Source organism: Pongo pygmaeus, chromosome X (genome assembly GCF_028885625.2).
Source record: "Pongo pygmaeus isolate AG05252 chromosome X, NHGRI_mPonPyg2-v2.0_pri, whole genome shotgun sequence".
Lineage (NCBI taxonomy): Eukaryota > Metazoa > Chordata > Mammalia > Primates > Hominidae > Pongo > Pongo pygmaeus.
Window position 1 is genome coordinate 33,461,353 of NC_072396.2, and position 21,852 is coordinate 33,483,204.

The 21,852-nt window shown below is 35.4% G+C and overlaps 1 protein-coding gene across 4 annotated transcripts in view; it reads right to left on the reverse strand.

The window, feature by feature from the left end:
• The window catches only part of DMD (dystrophin), a 2,105,574-nt gene that overhangs the window by 1,713,957 nt on the left and 369,765 nt on the right, over window positions 1-21,852 (reverse strand). For all 4 annotated transcript variants that reach the window (XM_054470954.2, XM_063660502.1, XM_054470953.2 and 1 more), the window contains exon 5: window positions 4,954-5,046. In XM_054470954.2, coding sequence (XP_054326929.1) covers window positions 4,954-5,046 — 93 coding nt within the window. The remainder of the gene's footprint in view (window positions 1-4,953; window positions 5,047-21,852) is intronic.

Sequence of the window (21,852 nt, forward strand, 5' to 3'; positions counted from 1 at the left end):
GATAATCATGTTTCCTTTTCCTACATAAAAGGCAGTTATCAAAAAATCATTGAGCTGGTCCCAAAGGTGAGCCTGTAAACAGAAAACTGTCCCGTCCTCAGGTCTCACTGTCTCTAAAGGAGGCTCAATTTAAACAGATGTATTTGTGTGTGCGCACATACAACTATAAATCAATTTTTAGAAAGAAAAAAGTTGAAATGTCTTTGAGCAGTGATTTTTAAAAATGACTAAGAGTTAACTGGGCCAAGAAGGCATAATGGACATGGAGATGCACCAGCAAGATTGACCTTCAAGGAAGGGCTTGTTGCTCCAGCTCTGGTCAGGCAGCTTCTAGTTGTTAGTTCTCTCAGGTACCACCTGAGTTGCAGAGTCCTGCCAGCCAATGTCGCACCCTTTCCAGGGCAACCCACATCTATTGACTGATGAAGGAGAGTAGTATAAACACTCAGCCATTTTAACCCCATTTGAGACAACTCTGAGGGATCATCCTAGCTGCGAGGGGTCATCCTAGCTGCAAGTTGTCTATGGGGTTTGAATAAGCATGTCATAGGGTCTACGTCACAGCTAGAGTTCTTCCTCTTTCCACTCCTGCCACCTCTGCCCTTCTACAGGTGTTTTGTTTTGTTGTTTTTTTTTTTCCAGGGCATGGCTTAATAAACATGCTGCCTGCCAAACTCAACTCCGAAGTCTACTCCCCAGAACCCAGACTGTGATTAAAAGAAGTTGCAGCAGAGGAATAGAAATGAAGAGGGTAGGAATAATCTTATACGGTAAGGATAGTTTCTGTGAAGCTCTGCAGAAGAGCAGAGCAAGAACTGTCTTGCACAGAAGTGACTTCGTAGGCAGGAATTTACAGGGATGGCTTTCAGCAGTGCAAACGTCATCATTCTCCTGTAATTGCAAATTGCATCAATAATATGAACATTCTAAAGTGAATTAGCGTTGCCATTAAGTACATCCCTTAAATTGTCCAGTAAAAGTATGGACCTGACTTCTGATAGCTCACCACTGTTAGCAAGATTTGTTTTTATAACCAACTGGTTGCCAGAGCCAAGTTTAGCACTCTGGAAAAAATGGATTGCACTTAAGAAGGAAGAAAAAGATGCCAAACACACGTTATATGCTTTGCAATTTTGTTCAAAGCTGCCTATGCTACAAAATATGCGTTACTGTTTTAGGCTAGCAATTTTATTTGAGATGGACACTGGAAAAACAGTAATAGGAAAACAGGGTTTGCATTCCTGAGTTTTCACAAGGTCAATGAGAAGTCCTCCATGGCACTATTAATAACATACTATGTGGCATTAGAAAAAGGGGCCAACATGGTTCTATCTCTAAATGCTGCTCTTTATTTGATAGATCTAGAATATACATTAAGTTGACCAGAATGTCCTTTAATCTTTGCTGAAATTCAAGGGCTTCTACCATTTAATAGGAAGGAAAAATATGTAATGTTGGTGTACAAAAAAAAAAAAAAACACACAACATTTTTAGATTCACTGGATTATGATGAAGAACACTGAGCAAGATAATTTTTCAAAGCGTGCTTAATAGTTTTAGAACAGGGCAGTGTGATATAAGAGAGAGATGAGATAAGTAAGCAGAGGCTGGGAAGAGTCTACAGTCTTGCAGTCTCAAGGATATTGTGATTCAAGGGCATAAATGAAAAACAACAGGCTATAAGAGAGGTCTCAGACAAAGAAAGATTTAAAAAGCATTCCTTCTGATATTCCTCATTGCAAAAGCGCCTCCACATGCTAATAATAAAAAATGGGCTGGGTGCGGTGGCTCACAGCTGTGATCCCAACACTTTGGGAGGCCGAGATGGGCGGATCACAAGGTCAGCAGATCGAGATCATCCTGGCTTACACTGCGAAACCACGTCTCTACTAAACAAAATACAAAAAATTAGCCGGGCGTGGTGGCGGGCGCCTGTAGTCCCAGCTACTCGGGAGGCTGAGGCAAGCGAATAGCGTGAACCCGGGAGGCGGAGCTTGCAGTGAGCCGAGATCGCGCCACTGCACTCCAGCCTGGGTGACAAAACGAGACTCCGTCTCAAAAAATAAATAAATAATAATAAAAAATAAACAACTTGCAAGCAAATGAAGAAATTATCAGACATAATAGTCTTGAAAGCTTATCTTGGACTAGTTCAGATGGAGTTGGAAAGGGCTTCAGGATATTTTTTAAAATGGTAAGATCATATAAGAAATAGTATAAAAAACAAATACAGTTCAGAGTGCCTTTTGGACCTCTGTACATGCTTGAGTTCTTCTGCTGGCTTTGTCAAAACTTACATTGGTCTTACACAAAGTGGGATCTGCAAACTGGATTCACTCTAGGAATTATTTGTTACTATGCCATAAGATAAAGTCAACAATTGAGAGCGCATCAAGAAACTTATGTAGCGATTTTACAGAGTACCATTTATGTCTATTGTATTTAATAATAAAGGAGGAAGCTTGGGTGTTGGGCGTCTTATTTTTGTAACGCTTTGGTTTGATTCTATCTTACATACAATGGATTAGGGGAAAAGTGTTCCTTCCTCAAGGTATTTTGAGAAGTACTGAGCAACATATGAAAAGCAATTTGGGGAGAGATGGGGTATGTTGCTTCCTGGTTCTATTTGACACCATCACTCTATGGAACGGGCTGAAAATCGGCCAACTTGGGCTCACTTAAGGCTCATATGAGCTATTCTTTGTTGCCAGCACATATTAATTCCCACTCTTTCTCTTCCCCTCTCCCCGCTTACTGTTGTGAAATAGCATTAAGCCTGTTAAGATAATTTGGAATAAAAATACACGGGGGCCAATCAGGAGAACAACATGGCTGCTGAATTGAATAGGTACACTTTGTGTCTACTCACTATTTGACTCTGAGCAAGAGCAATCTACACTTCAAGTTAAAATTCAAGCCGGGCGCAGTGGCTCACGCCTGCAACCCCAGCACTTTGGAAGGCCGAGGCGGGCGGATCACGAGGTCAGGAGATTGAGACCACCCTGGCTAACACGGTAAAACCCCGTCTCTACTAAAAATACAAACAAAAAAAATTAGCCGGGCGTGGTGGCGGGCGCCTGTAGTCCCAGCTACTCAGGAGGCTGAGGCAAGAGAATGGCGGGAAATTGGGAGGCGGAGCTTACAGTGAGCCGAGATCGCGCCACTGCACTCCAGCCTGGACGACAGAGCAAGACTGTCTCAAAAAAATAATAATAATAATAATAATAATTCAAGTTTACCAAATGAAGCCATGATATCTGCTACAATAGGGCTGGATCTGAACTATTACCCTCAGTGAAAGAAGCCAGACACAAAACAACAAGTATTATATTGATATAAAATATCCAAAAAGGCAAATATATATGGACAGAAATAGATAGACAATTGCCTAGGGCTAGGGTGGGAGTGAAAAATGACTGTAAATGGAGAAGAAACTTCTTTTTAGGGTGGTGGAAAAGTGCCAAAATTAGATTGCTATGATGGCAATATAACTCTGTAAATATCCTACAAATGTTAATGAACTCGGTGGGGGGGAATTATTCAACCCTCACAATAGTTTGAGAGGCTACCAAGAATCAGAACTAAACCAGATTAATGCAAATTGAATTTTACACTTAGAATGAGTACATTGATGGTATAACAATTACATTTCAAAAAAGCTGATTTATAAACAAGTAATCCCGACCAGTAAAAATAGCAGTTGTTTCTCAGCCTCCAAATTTTTTAAATGAGTGGAAAACTTCAAGCAATCAATACAAGTCACATGATACACCTCAAATAAAAGTGGTATACACTACACTGAGTGCCTTGCAAATATTCTCCCACTTAATCGTGATAAGAAATACATACACATTTATTTTTATTTTTACTCTTTTGATAGTGAAGGGACTACGGCCCAGAACAGGGGTGGCAATATACCAAATGCCACTAAGATGGTAAAGGTGGAAGGTTAAATTCAAGTTCATGTTGGTATATATATATACATACATATTTTTATATATGTGTATAATGAGCTAATATTATGTATATATATACAATGAGTGGAAAATATTAGTGGATATAAGTTCATGTATGATTATGTATATATATTATGTTTATGTATTATAATATTATGTATATGTATACAATGAGTGGATAATATTCGTGGATATAAGTTCATGTTGGTCTTATATATACATATATAATGTGTGGATATGAGTGTGTATATATATACACATATATAATGTGTGGATATGAGTGTGTGTGTATATATACACACACACGCATATTGTATATATGTGTGTATATATAGACACTCATATATATACACGCATATATACTATATATACATATATACATATACACACACACACACACACACACACACGGGTGTGTGTATCTTTTCCACAAATCCTTCAACCCATTCTGCAGGTCAAATAGACAGTCGGAAGACCCTATGCTCAGGTGACTTAAAAATAATTTCCAAATCACACTATGGAGTTTGTATGTATAACACATTTATTGATAGAGATACCCATATTCTACTAATGTTTTATTGGCAAAAATCTATGTTGAGAATACCCAAGGCTGAGAAAGCCTCATTCCTTTGTAGTGATTAAAATAAAAAATACCTTTCTTTTTACAAAGCTATGTAAATTAACTTATAGACAAGTTATAGAACATACATTTGTGAAAACAATGACCCACCTATGATTGGGGCTTTGTATTTTTACCTTATACCTAACTCAATGAAATAAAATTTTGAAAACTATTCCTGTAAATGTACCAGACCCTATTTTATACCGTAATGATCTTTAACATTTCAGATGACGTGGTCGTGTCAATCTAAAAAGCAGCACTATGGAGCAGGGTTTGTTATTGTTAGAAATACAGGTTTGTTTCACACGTCAAGGGTAAAAATTAAAAAACAAGATTAATGTTATCCAAAAGGAAACCATTCATCAGGATTCTTACCTGCCAGTGGAGGATTATATTCCAAATCAAACCAAGAGTCAGTTTATGATTTCCATCTACGATGTCAGTACTTCCAATATTCACTAAATCAACCTGTTAAAGAAATGGGTAAAACATTTGAAGAGACCAAATGTCTAGTTGCAATAATAATAAAAATGTGAGGGTAATTGCATTTAGCTATTTTCAGAGACTTAGCATTAAAGCTTTTTAAAAATAATCTAAAAATTAAACAAATGCATTTGTAAAAATCACTTTCCATAACAAACAAACACACCAAATATATTTACTTTTAGCACATGAATAGATTACTGCAGATTAAAGAGGCCAACTGGAGTATCTCCAAATAAAATGTCATAAAGGATGTTTAAAATTAAGATATGCTTTCTAGTATAGAATTACAACTCAGAAAAATTCACCAGTACTTCCGCCTAGCTCCATGGAGTGCCATTATAATTAAGGCTGGCTGCATTTTAGTAAAATGCCTCTGTTTTAGAATGAATGTTAGGTCTCTAATAAACAATGGAGCAAACTGCCAGCTCTCTTATCTCTGTCTAGGACTGTGTTTGGAAATGAAAATCTGGTAGGGTTTTATTTGCCTTAATCAAGGCAAATCTCTATGTCTCCTGTCCTTCACACTCCTCAAATGTTTAGGTGGAGTAAGGTTAAACACAAGCATCTGAAAAGTAAGCATATGAAAAGATGTTTAATGTTTTTAGCCAATAGAGGAATGCAAATTATAACCACAATAATATATCACTGCACATTTATCATAATGGTTAAAATTAAAAAATAGTGCCATAAAATGCTGGTAAGGGTGTGGAGAAACTGGATGACTCAACCCCTGCTAGTGGAAATTCAAATGATATAGCCACTTTGGGAAACAGTCTGGCAGTTTCTCACAAAACTGAAGATGTACTTATTATACAATCTGGTAATTGGGCTCTTGAACATTTATCTCAAGGAAATGAAAACACATGTGTACACAAAAACCTGCACCGAAGTGTTCATACTATGTTTATTTGTAATAGCCCAAAACTGGGAACCCAGATGCCCTCGGGGTAGATAAACTAACCATAGTACAGCCACACCATGGAATAACGCTCATCAATGAAAAGGAACAAACTGTTGATACAGGCAGCAAATTGGATGAATTTCATGGGCATTATGCTAAGTGGGGAAAAAGTCATTCTCAAAGGGTAGCATACTATATGAGTCTGTATCTATGAGAGTCTTGAAAAGACAAAGTTACAGAAATAGAGAACAGAGTGGCAGCTGGCAGAGGTCAGGAATGGGGGCAAGATGTGGGGTAGCTGAATGTTCTTATAAAACGGCAATATGAGGGACCCTTGTAATGGTGGAAGTGTTCTGCATATTGACTCTGATGGTGGATTTACAAACCTACACACCTAATAATATTGCATAGAACTAAGTACACACATATGCATACACACATGCACACATACACATAAATATGAGTAAAGCTGGGAAAATCTGAATACTATTGGTGGGTTATATGAATGTTGACATCTTGGTCATGATATCATACTTTAGTTTTATAAGATGCTGCTACATCGAAGGGAAGATTAATCAATCAAGAATAAGAAAACATCATCATCTGCATCATCATCTAGGGATTCCTCATATGGCAGTAGAGGAGAGAAATTCCTCCATAAGGAAAAGCCACTATAAATTTATCTATTGTTTCATTGATTCACTAACTCAACAAGTACCTTTTGGCTATCTGCCAGGCAATGAGGTACTAAGAGCATGTAAAAGGAAAAACCTTCTGCTTTCCTGAAACTTAATTCTAGTGATAGTGACAATCAGATGATATACCACTGAAGATTCAAGCAGTTAAGCAGAGAATATGAGATTTTTAGGAAACAGACTCACTCATACTGCACGGGAAGCACTGCTGGTACATACGTTTTGGCTTGCCATAGACCTGACTCTGGGGAGACTCAGATCAAGTAATAGGCACATAGATTCCAGTAACCCCTTATCCACTGCCATGAGACTTGTCACTGTGTAAGCAGGAAGATAGTTCCTCCATTTCCTTATCCTCATAAAAGGTCTCATAAGGTCCAATTTCCACTACATTCGGGTACTGGGCTCAGACCTGATAAAGGAAAGGTACTACACCCCCCTAATGTCAAGAAGTTCACAACAGAAGGTCACATAATAAATTATCTACCATCAGACTCTAGCAATTCTACCTCTACGTTTATAATCAAAATAATTAAAAACAGAGATTAAGATATTTGTAGACCAATTATCATAGCAGCATTATTTGCAATAGCCAAAATGTGAGAACACCCAAATGTCCATCTACAGATAAATGGATAAACCAAATGTGGTATGTACATACAATGGAATATTTTCAGCCTTAAAAAGGAATGAAATTCTGATACAAACTACAACATAAATGAACCATGGAAACATATGCTAAGTGAAATAACCAAGATATAAAATGACAAAACTTGTATGATTCTACTTATATGAGGTACCTAAAATAGTCAAATTCACAGAGAAAAATGGAAGTTATTAAAGGCTAGGGGAGGGGAAAATGGGGAGTAATCGTTTAATCAGTATGAATTCAACTTGGGATGATAAAATCATTCTAGAGATGGATAGCGGTGATGATTACCCAACAACAGAAATATACTTAAAGTCAGTGAATTATACACTAAAAAAATAGAAAAAATAATACCTCAAACCCTATTTAGGGCAATGTACCTGAACAGACATTTCTCAAAAGAAGACCAACCAACGGCCAGCACACAAATGAAATAATGTTGATCACTAATCATCAAAGAAATGCAAATTAAAACTACAATGAAATATTACGTCACACAGAATGGCTATTATCAAAAAGACAAAAGATAAGTTGTGGCTAAGATGTGGAGAAACAGGAATCTTTGCACAATGTTGGGGGAAATGTAAATTATTGTAGTCATTATAAAAAACAGTATGGAGGTTTCTCAAAAAATTACAAATAAAACTACCATATGATTCAGGCATTCTACTGCTGGGTATATATTCCAAAGGAAACAAATCAATATGTCAAAGAAATAACTGCACTTCAATGTACATTGTAGTGCTACTCAAAATAGCCAAGATAGGAAATCAATTTAAGTGTCCATCAGTAGATGAAAGGATAAAGAAAATGCAGGTATATAAACCTACACACACACTGGAATACTACTCGGCCTTAAAAAGCAGAGATTCCTGTCATTTGCAATGACATTAATGAATCTAGAGTATGTTACGTCAAATGACATAAGCCAGGCACAAAAAGACAAACATTACATCATGTCACTTGTATATGAAATTTTAAAATGTTGAGCTCATAGAATTGAGAGTAAAATGATGGTTAGCAGGGGATAGAGCTCGGAGGAGGAGGGTTCGGCAGATGTTGGTCAAATGATACTAAATTACATTTAGATAGGAATATATTCAAGAGATCTATTGTACAACATGCTGACATTGGTTAACAACAATATTGTATTTTGAAAATTGCTAAGAGAAAAGATTTTAAGTGTCCTCAACCCAAAATGATAAACATATAAGTTAATGTATATGTTAATTAGCTTGAAGCATTCCACAACGTCTAGATATTTTAGAAAATCAGATGGTACATGATATATACAATTTTTTTGCTAATTAAAGAAAAAAACATAGTTATATGGTAAATTTTACGTTATCTGTATTTTACAATAAAAAAGTAAGTCGTCAGAACACACACACACACACAGCAGCAGCAGCCACAGACAAAACCTAAATAAATATTCACGGTTTTTTTCCACTAAAATTTATCTATATCCACAGGAAAAACAATTAAGTAGGCAACTGTGTCTCACGGAAGCCCAAGGGGTAAGAAAAAGGAAGTAACATTGTGACAAGGTAAGACATAAGATACATTCATGTATTCAGTATTGATTAAATCTGTAAAGAAAAAATAGACTGGAATGAAGAAAAGTGTCAGGAGGAGAAAGCATACCAGAAAGAGTTCAGATGACTAGGGGGTAATTAACTGATTGGGAATTGGAGATATTGTATTCAGGGACAATATGGCAGACAGCTACTCTAACTTTTATATTAGGTTCAGGGGTACAAGTGCAGGTTTGTTATATAGGTAAACTGTGTGTCATGGGTTTTTTTTTTAATTTGTTGCATTTTTACTTTTTTTTATCATTCACCTTGGCTTACTCTCATCTGAAGCATGTTAAATTTAAATTGTATTTTTTATCTGTCTGAAAAGATGAAAACTCCAGCTTGTAAAACATTACTCATTGATAAAATGTACACATTATTTCATCGCCCAGGTAACAAGTATGGTGCCTGCAGGTAATAAGTATGGTGCCTGATAGGTAGTTTTTCTGATCCTCTCCCTCCTCCCACCTTTTACTCTTGAGTACGCTCCAGTGTCTGTTGTTCCCCACTTTGTATCCATGTGTTCTTGTTATTAACGCCCACTTTTTTTTTTTTTTTTTTTTTGAGATGGAGTTTCACTCTTGTTGCCCAGGCTGGAGGGCAGTGGTGCGATCTCGGCTCACCACAACCTCCGCCTCCCGCGTTTCAAGCGATTGCTCCTGCCTCAGCCTCCCGAGTGGCATGCGCCACCACGCCTGGTAAATTTTGTATTTTTAGTAGAGACGGGGTTTCTCCATGTTGGTTAGGCTGGTCTCGAACTCCCGACCTCAGGTGATCCGCTCGCCTCGGCCTCCGAAAGTACTAGGTTACAGGTATGAGCCGCCGGGCCCAGCCTAACTCCCACTTGTAAGTGAGAACATGTGGTATTTGGTTTTCTGTTCCCGCATTAGTTTGCTAAGGATAATGGCTCCAGCTGCATCCATGTTGCTGCAATCTCATTCTTCTTTTTATTGTCTGGGTTCTACTCCATGGTGTATACTTACCATATTTTCTTAATCAGTCTACTGTTGGACATTTATGTTGATTCCCCATCTTTGCTATTGTGAATAGTGATGCAATAAACATACATGTGCATGTGTCTTTATCGTAGAACAATTTATATTCCTTTGGGTATACACCAAATAATGAGGTTGCTGGGTTGAATGGTATTTCTGTTTTAAGTTCTTTGAGGAATCACCACACTGCTTTCCACAATGGCAGAACTAATTAACATTCCCACCAGCAGTCACCACACCTGGCCAATACCTTATGCATACATTTTCAGATACTGATGCTTCTACTGTTATTGTAACAATTCACAGGATGTATATACTGGATCAGAGTGTGTGTACACACACAAACACACACACTCTGATCGAGTAGATACATCTATACATATATTTATACGTACATCATTTCAGGGAGACATAGACATATCTACATATGTATATGTGTATCTATACATCTATACACACACATATGTATACATCTATACATACACACACATATATACACATACATGTGTAATTTTAGTAGGTGTTTCCAACCTGCCTTCCTAGAAAAAATTTAGAATTGCATATTTTAACCAGAATGTATAAGAGTAGGCTCTTCTCTCACAAGGAAATTTTTGTTTTGTTTTAGATTCTTTTAGTTTTGTTTGTATGATCAAATACATCACTTTGTTAACTTTTATTTCCATGATTCCTTGTGCATTTGAATAAATTTTTATATCACTGACCTATTACAATTCCATGTGTAAATTGTCTGTTAATATGTTTTGCTCATTAATTTCTATATATGGTAGTTTTCTTTTCCTTCTTGAATTTTAAGAGCTCTTGGTAAATAAGAGCTAACATTTATAGAATGCTTACCACTTGCAAAATGTGATTATATTTCTTATAATTCAACATAATTTTGTATTTCATTCAAAAGTAAAAATGTCTTACAGATTTATGATTTTTGCTTTTTGACTGTTAAGTACAAAGGTTAATCTGACATCACAAAAGGAATTGTGGAGTTTTTTTCTTTTCATATGCTTTGGAATAGCTTAAAGTATATAAATTATTCTTTAAGGGATAGGTTAAATTCATTTGTAAAAGAATCCTACTACACTTTTCAACAGTACATATTTAATAACCTACTAAATGTTTTCTGAGGTAATCAGTCTAATTTTCCACTTATTCTTATCTCAATTTTAGTGATTTGTATTGTACTAGAAAATCAAGTTTTCCAGAATTTTGCAAAATTGTTATAAAATTGCTTTTAGTTTCCTCTTCATTTCTTCTGTATCTGCTGTCATGCATCTTTTCTCATTTATCTCGTCTAGTTTTTATTCTAAGTTTTCTTTGTTATGACTGGGATAGGTTTACCTGTTTTGTTAATCTTTTCAAGAGCCCACTTTTGAATGGATTCATCTTATTCAATTTTCTATGCTGAATACAATTTTTATTTTTGTTTCTCTTTTTATAATTTCTTGATACATACTTAATTCCTTTAATTCCATCTTTTAAAAATCTTATGGCTATACAGTTCTCTCTGAATACAGATTTCACTATGCCTGTATCGTTAGAGTATGTATGAGTTATATAAATTTTACCAAGAGTTCATGAACATTTTACATTTATGTGCATTTTACCAAGAAGGAAACAGAGTATCAGAGATAAATGAAGCTTCCACAAGGTCTGATTTAAAACTATGTCTGGATAGAAGATATCTCATTAATTACATCTAGCGAATTCTCCAAAAAAAGCTTTAAGAGGCTCTCTCTCCAAGTTAATAAACATTTCACACCATGATACAGACAAGGATTATTATTTATTTTGGTTGTGTTTTGTCTCTTGCTGTACATGTCTTCTTCAAACTACCAAGGAGTATAAGAAATGCTAATTAAAAACCAAGAAGACTCCAGAAGAGGGAGGTATTTGTCATGCCTGAAAGGGTATTGTTCATGGCATTTATATTACTCTTCAATGCCTCACATTGACAGTCTGGTCTGTTCTAGCCATGAATTCTCATAAGCTTGTTGCTGTTATAATGCTGTATTTCTTACTATTAGCTGTAAGTCATAATGTTTTTCTGAACTCAGTATTATTTACTTTTAAATAATCATCACCCTGCCATACAGTAACTTCTCTTTTACATATTTTTCTAATACACATTCTAGAATTACGTCTTTCAAGAATTATCAGCCTAATTGCTAAATAACTGAATGGTAAAAACAAATATTAAAACCTTTTAAAATCTGTGTGAAGTGAATGATTACATCTGTCGACTGAGCAAAACAGAAAACATTAATATGACATATATGTTAATGTATGAGCCTACTGTGTGTATCAGTGTTGTGACAAGCACTCTATGCCTGGAAATTAAATATTAGGGTCACTATGGTTACCCAAAGTTCTGGTTTCCTGTTTTGCAGAATGAAAGCGTCTGATACCAAATGAATAGGTGTGAAAATTGATATTCTGTGTGAAAATGTAATAACATGCCTTGAATTTTTGAAGAAATAAGTTAACCTACGCAGGACAATTGGCTTTTGTAGTTCCTGTCAACAGGCCTAAGATTTTTCTCATAAAGTAACATGGAATGCTGTCTCAGAGTTTTACGCTGTTATCTTTGGAAGTTGCTTTATTCAAATGTAATTTTGGAGGATAGAAAATCTCCAAAGTTTGCTTTGACATAATGGAAACTTATTGTGACTCTAGTAGAATATTAAAATGTGAACTCTTTAGAAACATCTCGAGTAAGAATAAGCAGTCTAAGAATTGCACATAGAAAACCTAATAAACTGAATTATTCTTTAGTATGGAGTAGTCTCCTGCTGTCTATTTTAAAGGCATAGGACAAGAATTTAAGGGGTTCCCTCTTCTATCTCCAGACTAGTACTTGCAATATATAATTTTGTATAACAATATATATTTAGTAATTCTAAGATTAATATATAATCATTTCAGGGAGCATTTACTTCGAGGTACTCTACACCTCCTAAATGAGTTTGCTAACCACTGAGCTATGAGGAACAATTCTCGTCATTTGCTTATTCAAGAGAGGCAAAACACCTCGCTGTTTTGTTTTATCCCAGTTTCCTTCAAGAACATGGATGTAATTTCTACCATCGTCAATTATTTTATTCAAGCTAAGATTAGATATCCCATGGTGGTTTACAGTAAAAGGATTTATACTTATTTTATATTGATATATTCAAGATTTAAGAATACTTAAGAAAACCTTAAGATTAAAGTAAACGTGAAATCTGATGGTTTTCTGAAAGATTACTGACAGGAACAAGTTGGTGTTATTTTTTATTTGCTTTACAGAAAGAAGAATAGCAGACTAGGGTTCATCAAACAGAAAATAGTAAATAAGACGTCAGAATGAGGGGCATGTAACGTGAAAATAATTTCAATAACCAAGTCAAATAATGAAAATGGAAGTTCTTAGGGCAGAGCAGAAGGAGAGACAGAAGGGAAAATGATGAATAAAACTAAGAGTTATATTCCTGTAAGATATGTACGTGTGTGTGTGTGTGTGTGTGTGTGTGTGATGTGTGGTTTGTGTATGAGAGAGAAAAAGAGAGGTGACAAAGTTCTGACAAAGCTTTAATGAATTTTTTCATACAATTTTATTTTTGTTAGATGCAGAGAGAGATGGATGTTTAGAGTTTTGTGTATCGTTTAAGCATTTGAGGTTTTAACTTGGAAGTTGCAGAAAGTTATATCTCATTCACACGGGAATCATCATCTTTATAATATATGGTATCTGCCTCTTCTTGCCTTTTTAGACAACCAGCGACAATGACATTTCAGAGCTACAGGCTCTAATGAAAACACATCCTGCATCATTCAGCCAATTGAAATTAGACTAAAGCAGGTGGTTTCTCACATTTGTTTCAAAGGAAGTGGTTCTCCCAGATCATTTCAGAGTTTGATATTTGTCCTAAGGAGAAGTCACTTTTGTTCCCTCATATGCAGTATAAAATACGACCATTTTAAAAATTAGCTAAGAGAGGGGGATAAGGGTAACCCACCTTTTCACTCAATCTTGGTGATTTTTAACTAGATATAAAATGGTACAAGCTAGTATAAAATAATTTCACAAAAACAAAAAGATTCTGAAAGGAACCATGAAATATCCTTAAAAGTTTGAGTTGATTTCCTTAAACAGAATCTTAAACAGTAACTAAAGGGGAAATTCCATGCATTGAAATTTATTATGTAAATATCCTTCCTGACACTGAAACCTCAAGCATGTACTTCCACCATCTATTTGGTTCTTTCATATATTCATTTCTTTCTCATAAAATGTATATAAACGGAGAAGTTCCTTCCAACATTCTAGATAAACAGAATTTGCTTTTTAAACATGTTAAATGTCTTTTATAGGATGTCTGCCATCATGTAGCCAAGCTAAAGACTTCTCCATATTCAAGAGAAACTTCTCAAGTATTTATACAATCCTTCTAAATATAATGCATTTTAAAAAGATAAAAAATACAGGAAAGGCAAAGTAGTTTCATTGCCCTGCAGCATAAGCTTTTATACCACATTTAAGATTTACACTGTTTAAAATTTCAAGACTTACGGGCATAAATCATACCTATTTTCTTCCATTGGGAGATGCATGTATTGAATCTTTTTATTATTAAATCATAAATACGTCAATATATACAATGTAAACGGTGGGCCATATTGCCACTATGGACCTGCCTTTCCAATTGACAGCTTTTTATTCCCTTCCGTATCTCCATATTTCAAGGATTATTTTTGATTCAGATATAGAAATTTACATTAGATAATTTTTGAAGCACCATTTTGACCTCAACTATATTACAAGATTTAATTCTGGGTACTCACTACAAAGACACTATCTCTACCTTCAATGATTAAGTTTTACATATTTAGTCATTCTTTAACTATTTTTGACCCCTCACTATATGCCATGCATAGAATGTTAAGAATAAATTTAAAAATAGACTTTCAACAAATTGCTTGTGGACAAGTGAAATGTTAAATTTCCTCTATATTTTGGATATGTTTATGATCACTCTGATACATTGCAGGAGATTTTTAATGGAGTCATGTTTTCATTTGTTTATATACTGCCTCTTTGACAATAAAGAATTGAGGCAGTTAATACAAGTATCTTATAATCCTAAGAAAATATGAACATTTAAGGGCATGAAAGACATTAAAACAAATATATCAAAATAGAAGTTTTGATACAGGTAATCTGGTTGTACGTATTAATAAAATGCAAACTAAACTTTTTGGGAAAGTAGCTCCTTTAACTAAACCCAACAATTCCTTATATAGAATATATATTAGAGGGCATTGCCTGAGTAAATGGACACTGTCCTCAATACTTTCACAATTTAGAATGAAAGATATATATACTTTCAGTATATTATTTAATTTGAATTTTTATAATTACATATCTTTTATCTGGCAATATATAATGCCACTTTAAAGACAAAATCAACCCATATATCCCCAACTTTTTAAGCTCAAGTCATGTATACTAATTTCAAGGAAAAAAAAGCAATAGCTACAATAAAAATCTTAAGATACTTGAGTAACAATATAAGAAATATTTTTAAACAATACTACTTATAGTCATATAATTATTATCCCAGCACGCCTCCATATGTGAATATAATAGGTAACTGGCTATCTCAATTTTAAGTTGAATATACAAGAAATGTATCAATACTCTTTTCCCTTAAAGCAAGAGGTATACTAAGGGGGATGTGAATAATAAACAACTCACCCAGAAAATTATTTTAAATGAGAACATGCTGCAATTTAAGAGTAGTTATATTACCTCGCATCTGAATATGAGTTTAATGAATACGAGATTGTTTGTATATTTGTATCTTCCATAACAAGTATTTTGAAAGAAGTAAACATTTACTATTAATGCATTTCGCAGATGATAAAGTGAATCAAAGTCATGGAATCCTTTGGCAAAGACCCTATAGTTGATAAATTACAGAGTTAACAAGATCTACCTCTTCTGCAAACTCAAGAATTAATTCATATAAAGTGCAGATATTTTACAGGCCTATTGTGTGGACTGACAATTTGGTGTAAGAAATACTTGTCTAACAAATTAAATTTGGAATTTGTACTTAAATACTAGATTTTATGAGTAATAAATGGAAGTAGTTTATAGTCAAATATATTCTGACATGCTCCAAAATATGTATTATATGGCTATTTAAGTTTCTGAATATTTAAAGGACACATAAAATACTAGTTTTAAAGAACATTTTAGAATCCTCTTTATCTAACATTATATGCCAGGATGTGAACAGTATATCATTTTTCAGATCAGTGACATTTGACAACCATTCAATCTAATTCAGTGACAATTTTCAATGATGGGATTAAGTGAATATTTGAACATAGCTGTCATCTGAATTTCCACCCTAGGCTTTTTAAATACTCACCTTGGATTTCAGATTTCATGTATAGCAATGACTCTATTTGCTTTGTAGTATCTCACATTGTAGATTTGAAGTTACTTGGTAAAAACTTACCATCTTGTGATAGACAATTGATGAGCTGGTACAATGAACATAATTATTAGATCTACAACCGTGTTAGTTAATATTAAATTATATTAAGTCAGCAAAGTCTTGGTAATGTTCCTAGGGTATATTTCAACACTATAACTTTTGTATGAATCTTTATAAAAGGTATTGGAATTCATAAAATATAAGCATGGAAATCTTAAGAGGGAAGACGAGGACACAAGCTTGGAGAAAGGAAGACAGATCATAATACATCTCGGGGCAGGCAGGGGCGGCGTGTAGTTTAAAGCACCACAGTTAAATCTCTATCAAATTTGTGATTTCTAAGTTCCTTTACCAGACAAAAAATTAATCATTAAACTAGACACAAAATTATTAAAAGTGCAAATATCTAATAGAGAATACTTACTGATTAGAACTTAGTTATATCCAAGGAAAGTTTAAATTATCCATTAAATATCTTTGAGAGAACAGAGTTAAGTGTAGAACTGAATTTAAAATGCCTAATGAAAGGCACTACTTATAAACAAAAGTGGGACAGGGCAAAAAAAATAACAGAATGGCTGTATAAGAGATGTTTCATCTTAGCTGGGATTTGCTCTACTTTCAAACACTTGTAAATAAAAAGCTGTGGATACATTTTTACCTAGAGCTGATGTAGAGACAAGAATAACCACTTACTAGCATAGTCTCCCATTTCTAAGGATTTTGTATTTTGTTTGCTTTTTAAAATCACATCCAACTATTACAAATGAGCTTTGCTCTCAGCAAATACCGCAATAAAGTTATCACTGCACTTAGAAGTAATTTCTTCTCAATAAGTGGTTTTCCAAAATACATTATTGACAGCAGGGATAACTTCATACTAAAACAGCCACCACGAAGAATGCAAATCGGAACACAAACATAGTGTCTGAGCTCTACAGATACAAGCTGAGTTGCATTCAAGCGAGGATAACAAGTTAAACGCCAGGACAGGGAAAGGAAAGGAAACTGAGGAACAGGGTTAAACTGAGGAGCGAGTTTGGAACCACAGAATATGCTAGAACTACTGATTTATGGCAGAGGGACAGGCTAAAATGGAGGAGACCCTAAGGAAAAAAGAGAAGACAAAATGACCTTGACCTAATTATCCAGAAATTACCAAAAAGTATCATTTTGAAAAGAAACTACTAATATTCCTTTAAAAATGAGAGGGCTAATTTTTTGAGTGATTTTTTTAAACCAGAGTTTCTTTTGATAGGTTTATAGAATTAGGAGGCTGTTCATATGATTTTCTATTAGCAATTATCAATTTCTTGGTGTGTGGACAAACTTGTCACTGGTATTCAAAAAACAATTTTTTTTTTTGGAGACAGAGTCTTGCTTGATCCCCCAGACTAGAGTGCAGTGGTATGATCACCGATCACTGCAACCTCCGCCTCACAAGTTCAAGTGATTCTCATACCTCAGCCTCCCCAGTAGCTGGAATTACAGGCGCCAGCCACGACACCCATCTAATTTTTTTTATTTTTAGTAGAGACAGGGTTTTGCCATGTTGGCCAGGATGGTCTCGAACTCCTGACCTCAGGTGATCTGCCTGCCTCAGCCTCCCAAAGTGCTGGGATTACAGGTGAGAGCCACCACGCTCGGCCTCAACTTCATAACATAAATGTATTTCTGTGTAGAACCCGTTTTTGGTTTCTATATCTCTTATATTTCCCTTCCATTTTTAAACTGCATACATTTGTTTTTCTCCCTCCTTGTCCGGATCACATTCATAAGATATTAATCTATTTCATATTATAAAGAACTAGCTTTATATTTTATCTAGTGTTTCTTCTATTTATCTTTAGTTCCTACTTTCCTTAAAGCATTTTTGTAACATTTGTAGTTGAAAGCTTGTTTCAATTTATCTTTTTTTTTTTTTTTAATGAAGATCAAATCAAAGACAAAAATTCAACCTCTCAGTAGAGCCTCAGCCATTTCTCATGGGTTTTCATATGGAATGCTTTTTCCTTCACAAATGTAGTTTTATACTCTTGGTTTCTTATTTAACAAACCTTAATCAAACTGAATTTAAGTATATTATTAGTTTCTAATGTTATTAAATAACGTGAATTTTGAAAGTTTGTGTATTTAATAACATTTTCACTGCATTCAAATATATTGTCCATTTATAATTTGTGTATGTAGCAGGAAATTTTTTTTTTACTATTTTCCTATGCCTTTAATAAGTTTACGATGAAGAGCAGATATCCAAAGTGACTCTTAGCATGTCTTTCTTTTCTGGCTCTGGTTTTCTCCAGAAGAATAGGAAGGAGTCCTTAGTCCCGAAATCAGCCAGAAACCACTTCTACTCTCTGTCATCAAATAGAAGTGGTATGGCCTCAAAGGTGATTGGCTTCCTGATGCATCCAACAAGACTGGGCCCTAGCCAACATTAGGGTTCTCGGCATGCAGATTCTCAAGTCCTCATTTCGCACAGAAACAAAACAAAACAAAACTAGACACCTGGAATGCCAATTATACTGTTTTTCACTCCTGCTTCACTAACCCACCGAACTTCTTCACCTCTTCTTTGTATGTGATGACTACATCACCTGGAATCTCTTAACCTTGGACTTCTGGTTAGACTAAACTAAGGAGCAGCACTGGCAAGACATTGGAGGATTCTATGGAGACGCTAAGGTATCACTTCTCTCAACTTCACCAGGCAACGATTTGAAAATAACTGCATTCTTTAGATACCATAGGGGCTCAGTTCACAGTTGCGTCCAGTGGCCCTCTCCCAAAGTGAGGGATTTTATCAAATTAATAGCCCTCTCCCCTTGACTGCTTAGGTTTAAATATAGTAAAGGTTATTAACTCATGCGAATCCCTGCATTCTTCACCATTGTTTCTTCCTTTAATCCTGCCCACGTTTCTATAAATATTCCCCTCATTACACTCCCTTCAACTTTTTGTGTATGCCACGTGTTTAATATCAGGACAGTTAAATAGCTTAAAATTGTATAATGAATGTATCAGTGGATACCTCAATGAACTGAAAATGAAAATGCTTTTGCCCTATGAAAGACACCACGTAGATCTACTGAGCTGTGGCCATTCCATAGGCTTAGGGGAGAGCATTCCCAGTAATGACAGACATACGATTTTCTGAATGCCTTTGTTGAGAGTTCAGATTTGAATTTGGTTAATGTAACTGAAATTTTTAAACTACTGCTCTTCTTGCACATCCAACTTTATAGGGAGATTTATTGATAATGCTCACATTTTGTAGAAATATCTACTATGCTTTAGAGTGTCGAGATACAGAAAATCACTATTAAATCTACAGTTATTTGAACTCAATCTTTTGCTGTTAAATGTGTCGTAAACTTGACAGTGGTGAATTAATGGCTCTAAAAATATATTTCCATCAATTTTTCTTCATGGATTTAGCAGCATTTCTACTATGCGATGTTTTCGTTATTGACTATAACTTTCTTGAATAAAATGACACTCTAAGTTTGTTAGTATTCTATCACTGATTTTTCATTTTATCTGATTTTTCACGTTTTTGTATTTTTTATTAAAGTTCTGGGGTACATGTGCAGGTTTGTTACATAGTAATACACCTGCAATAGTGGTTTGCTGTACCCATCAACCCGTCACCTACATTCGGTATTTCTTCTAATTCTATCCCTCCCCCCTCACCCCCCACCCTCTGACATGCCATCGTGTGTGATGTTCCCCTCCCTATGTGCATGTGTTCTCATTGTTCAACTCCCACTTATGAGTCAGAACATGCGGTGTTTGGTTTTCTGTTCTTGTGTTAGTTTGCTGAGAATGATGGTTTCCAGCTTCATCCATGTCCCTGCAAAGGACATGAACTCATTTTATGACTGCATAGTATTCCATGGTGTGTATGTACCACGTTTTCTTAATCCAGTCTATCATTGATGGACATTTGGCCAACATACATATGAAAAAATGCTTATCACTCGTCATTAGAAAAACGCAAGTCAAAACCACAGTGAGATACCATTTCACACCAGTTAGAATGGCAATCATTAAAAAGTCAGCAGAAGATGCTGGAGAGAATATGGAGAAATAGGAAAGCTTTTACACTGTTGGTGGGAATGTAAATTAGTTCAAACATTGTGGAAGACAGTGTGGCGATTCCTCAAGGATCTGAAACTAGAAATACCATTTGACCAAGCAATCGTGTTACTGGGTATATACCCAAAGGATTATAAATCATTCTACTAAAAAGACACATGCACACATCTGTTCATTGCAGCACTATTCACAATAGCAAAGACTTGGAAATATTATTGATTTTTAAAATAACCTGATTTATGACCCATTTAATTTCTAGTAGCGTTTTGATTTTTAGTCATTGTCATCTCATTTAGACCTGAGTCCAAATGCCAACAATGACTCAACGTGCTTTCTTCTTCCCACCCCCACCTTACTACCTCTCTGCTCCTCTATCTCTGCTGTGTTTCCGTTATCTCTACGCTCAGTCTACTCCACCTGCTGAGTCCTCATTCCAAATGCTTTTTCACCTCAAGGTCTTTATTACTCTGCCTAACCCATCTTCCTATAGACAATTCCAAGGCTCACTCCCTTTCTCCAGGTCTCTGCTCATATAGGAACTGAACCAAAAGGTCTTCTCAGACCTCTTATTCTATTTATCTTTTTTATTCACTTAACTGTCACTAAGTATATATGCTTCATATTGCCTACCAAGTGGCTGTAATCTCTATGACAGAAAGGGTTGTGTTTACTCTGATACCAATCAATCATCTTATATACCTGTGAATTTTCGAAGGAAATTTGAATAGATAGGACTTTTTCAATGTGATTATTTATATCCTGCACAGGCTCATTGATATAGAACACACCCAAGCTCATCTTTAGAAAAAAAATCCTGCTCGAGCATTTTGATTTATTCTTCCTAATAATCAGACTAAAGTTGTACTTATGGATGTTTTCCATTTTTGTTTGTACTTATTACAAAATGGAGAATTATAAGATAATGAATTTTTTTTTTTTTTTTTTTTGAGACAGAGTCTCACTCTGTGTCCAGGCTGAAGTGCAGTGGTGCGATCTCAGCTCACTGCAAGCTCTGCTCCCAGGTTCAAGTGATTCTCCTGCCTCAGCCTCACGAGTAGCTGGGAATACAGGTGCACACCACCACGCCCAGCTATTTTTTGTGTCTTTAGTAGAGACGGGGTTTCACCATGTTGGCCAGGATGGTCTCAATTTCTTGACCTCATGATCCACTGCCTCAGCCACCCAAAGTGCTGGGATTACAGGCATGAGCCACCACGCTCAGCCTGCATTTACTTTTGAACATCCATGTGTTATTGTTCAAGCCACAGGCTAAGGCAAAGGTTCATTTGTTCCACGTTTGGTTTCTGCATGAGAATATCTCGAGGTTTTGTCCTCTAACGCATAGGCCAGCATCTTATGCAGCTCCCCATTAA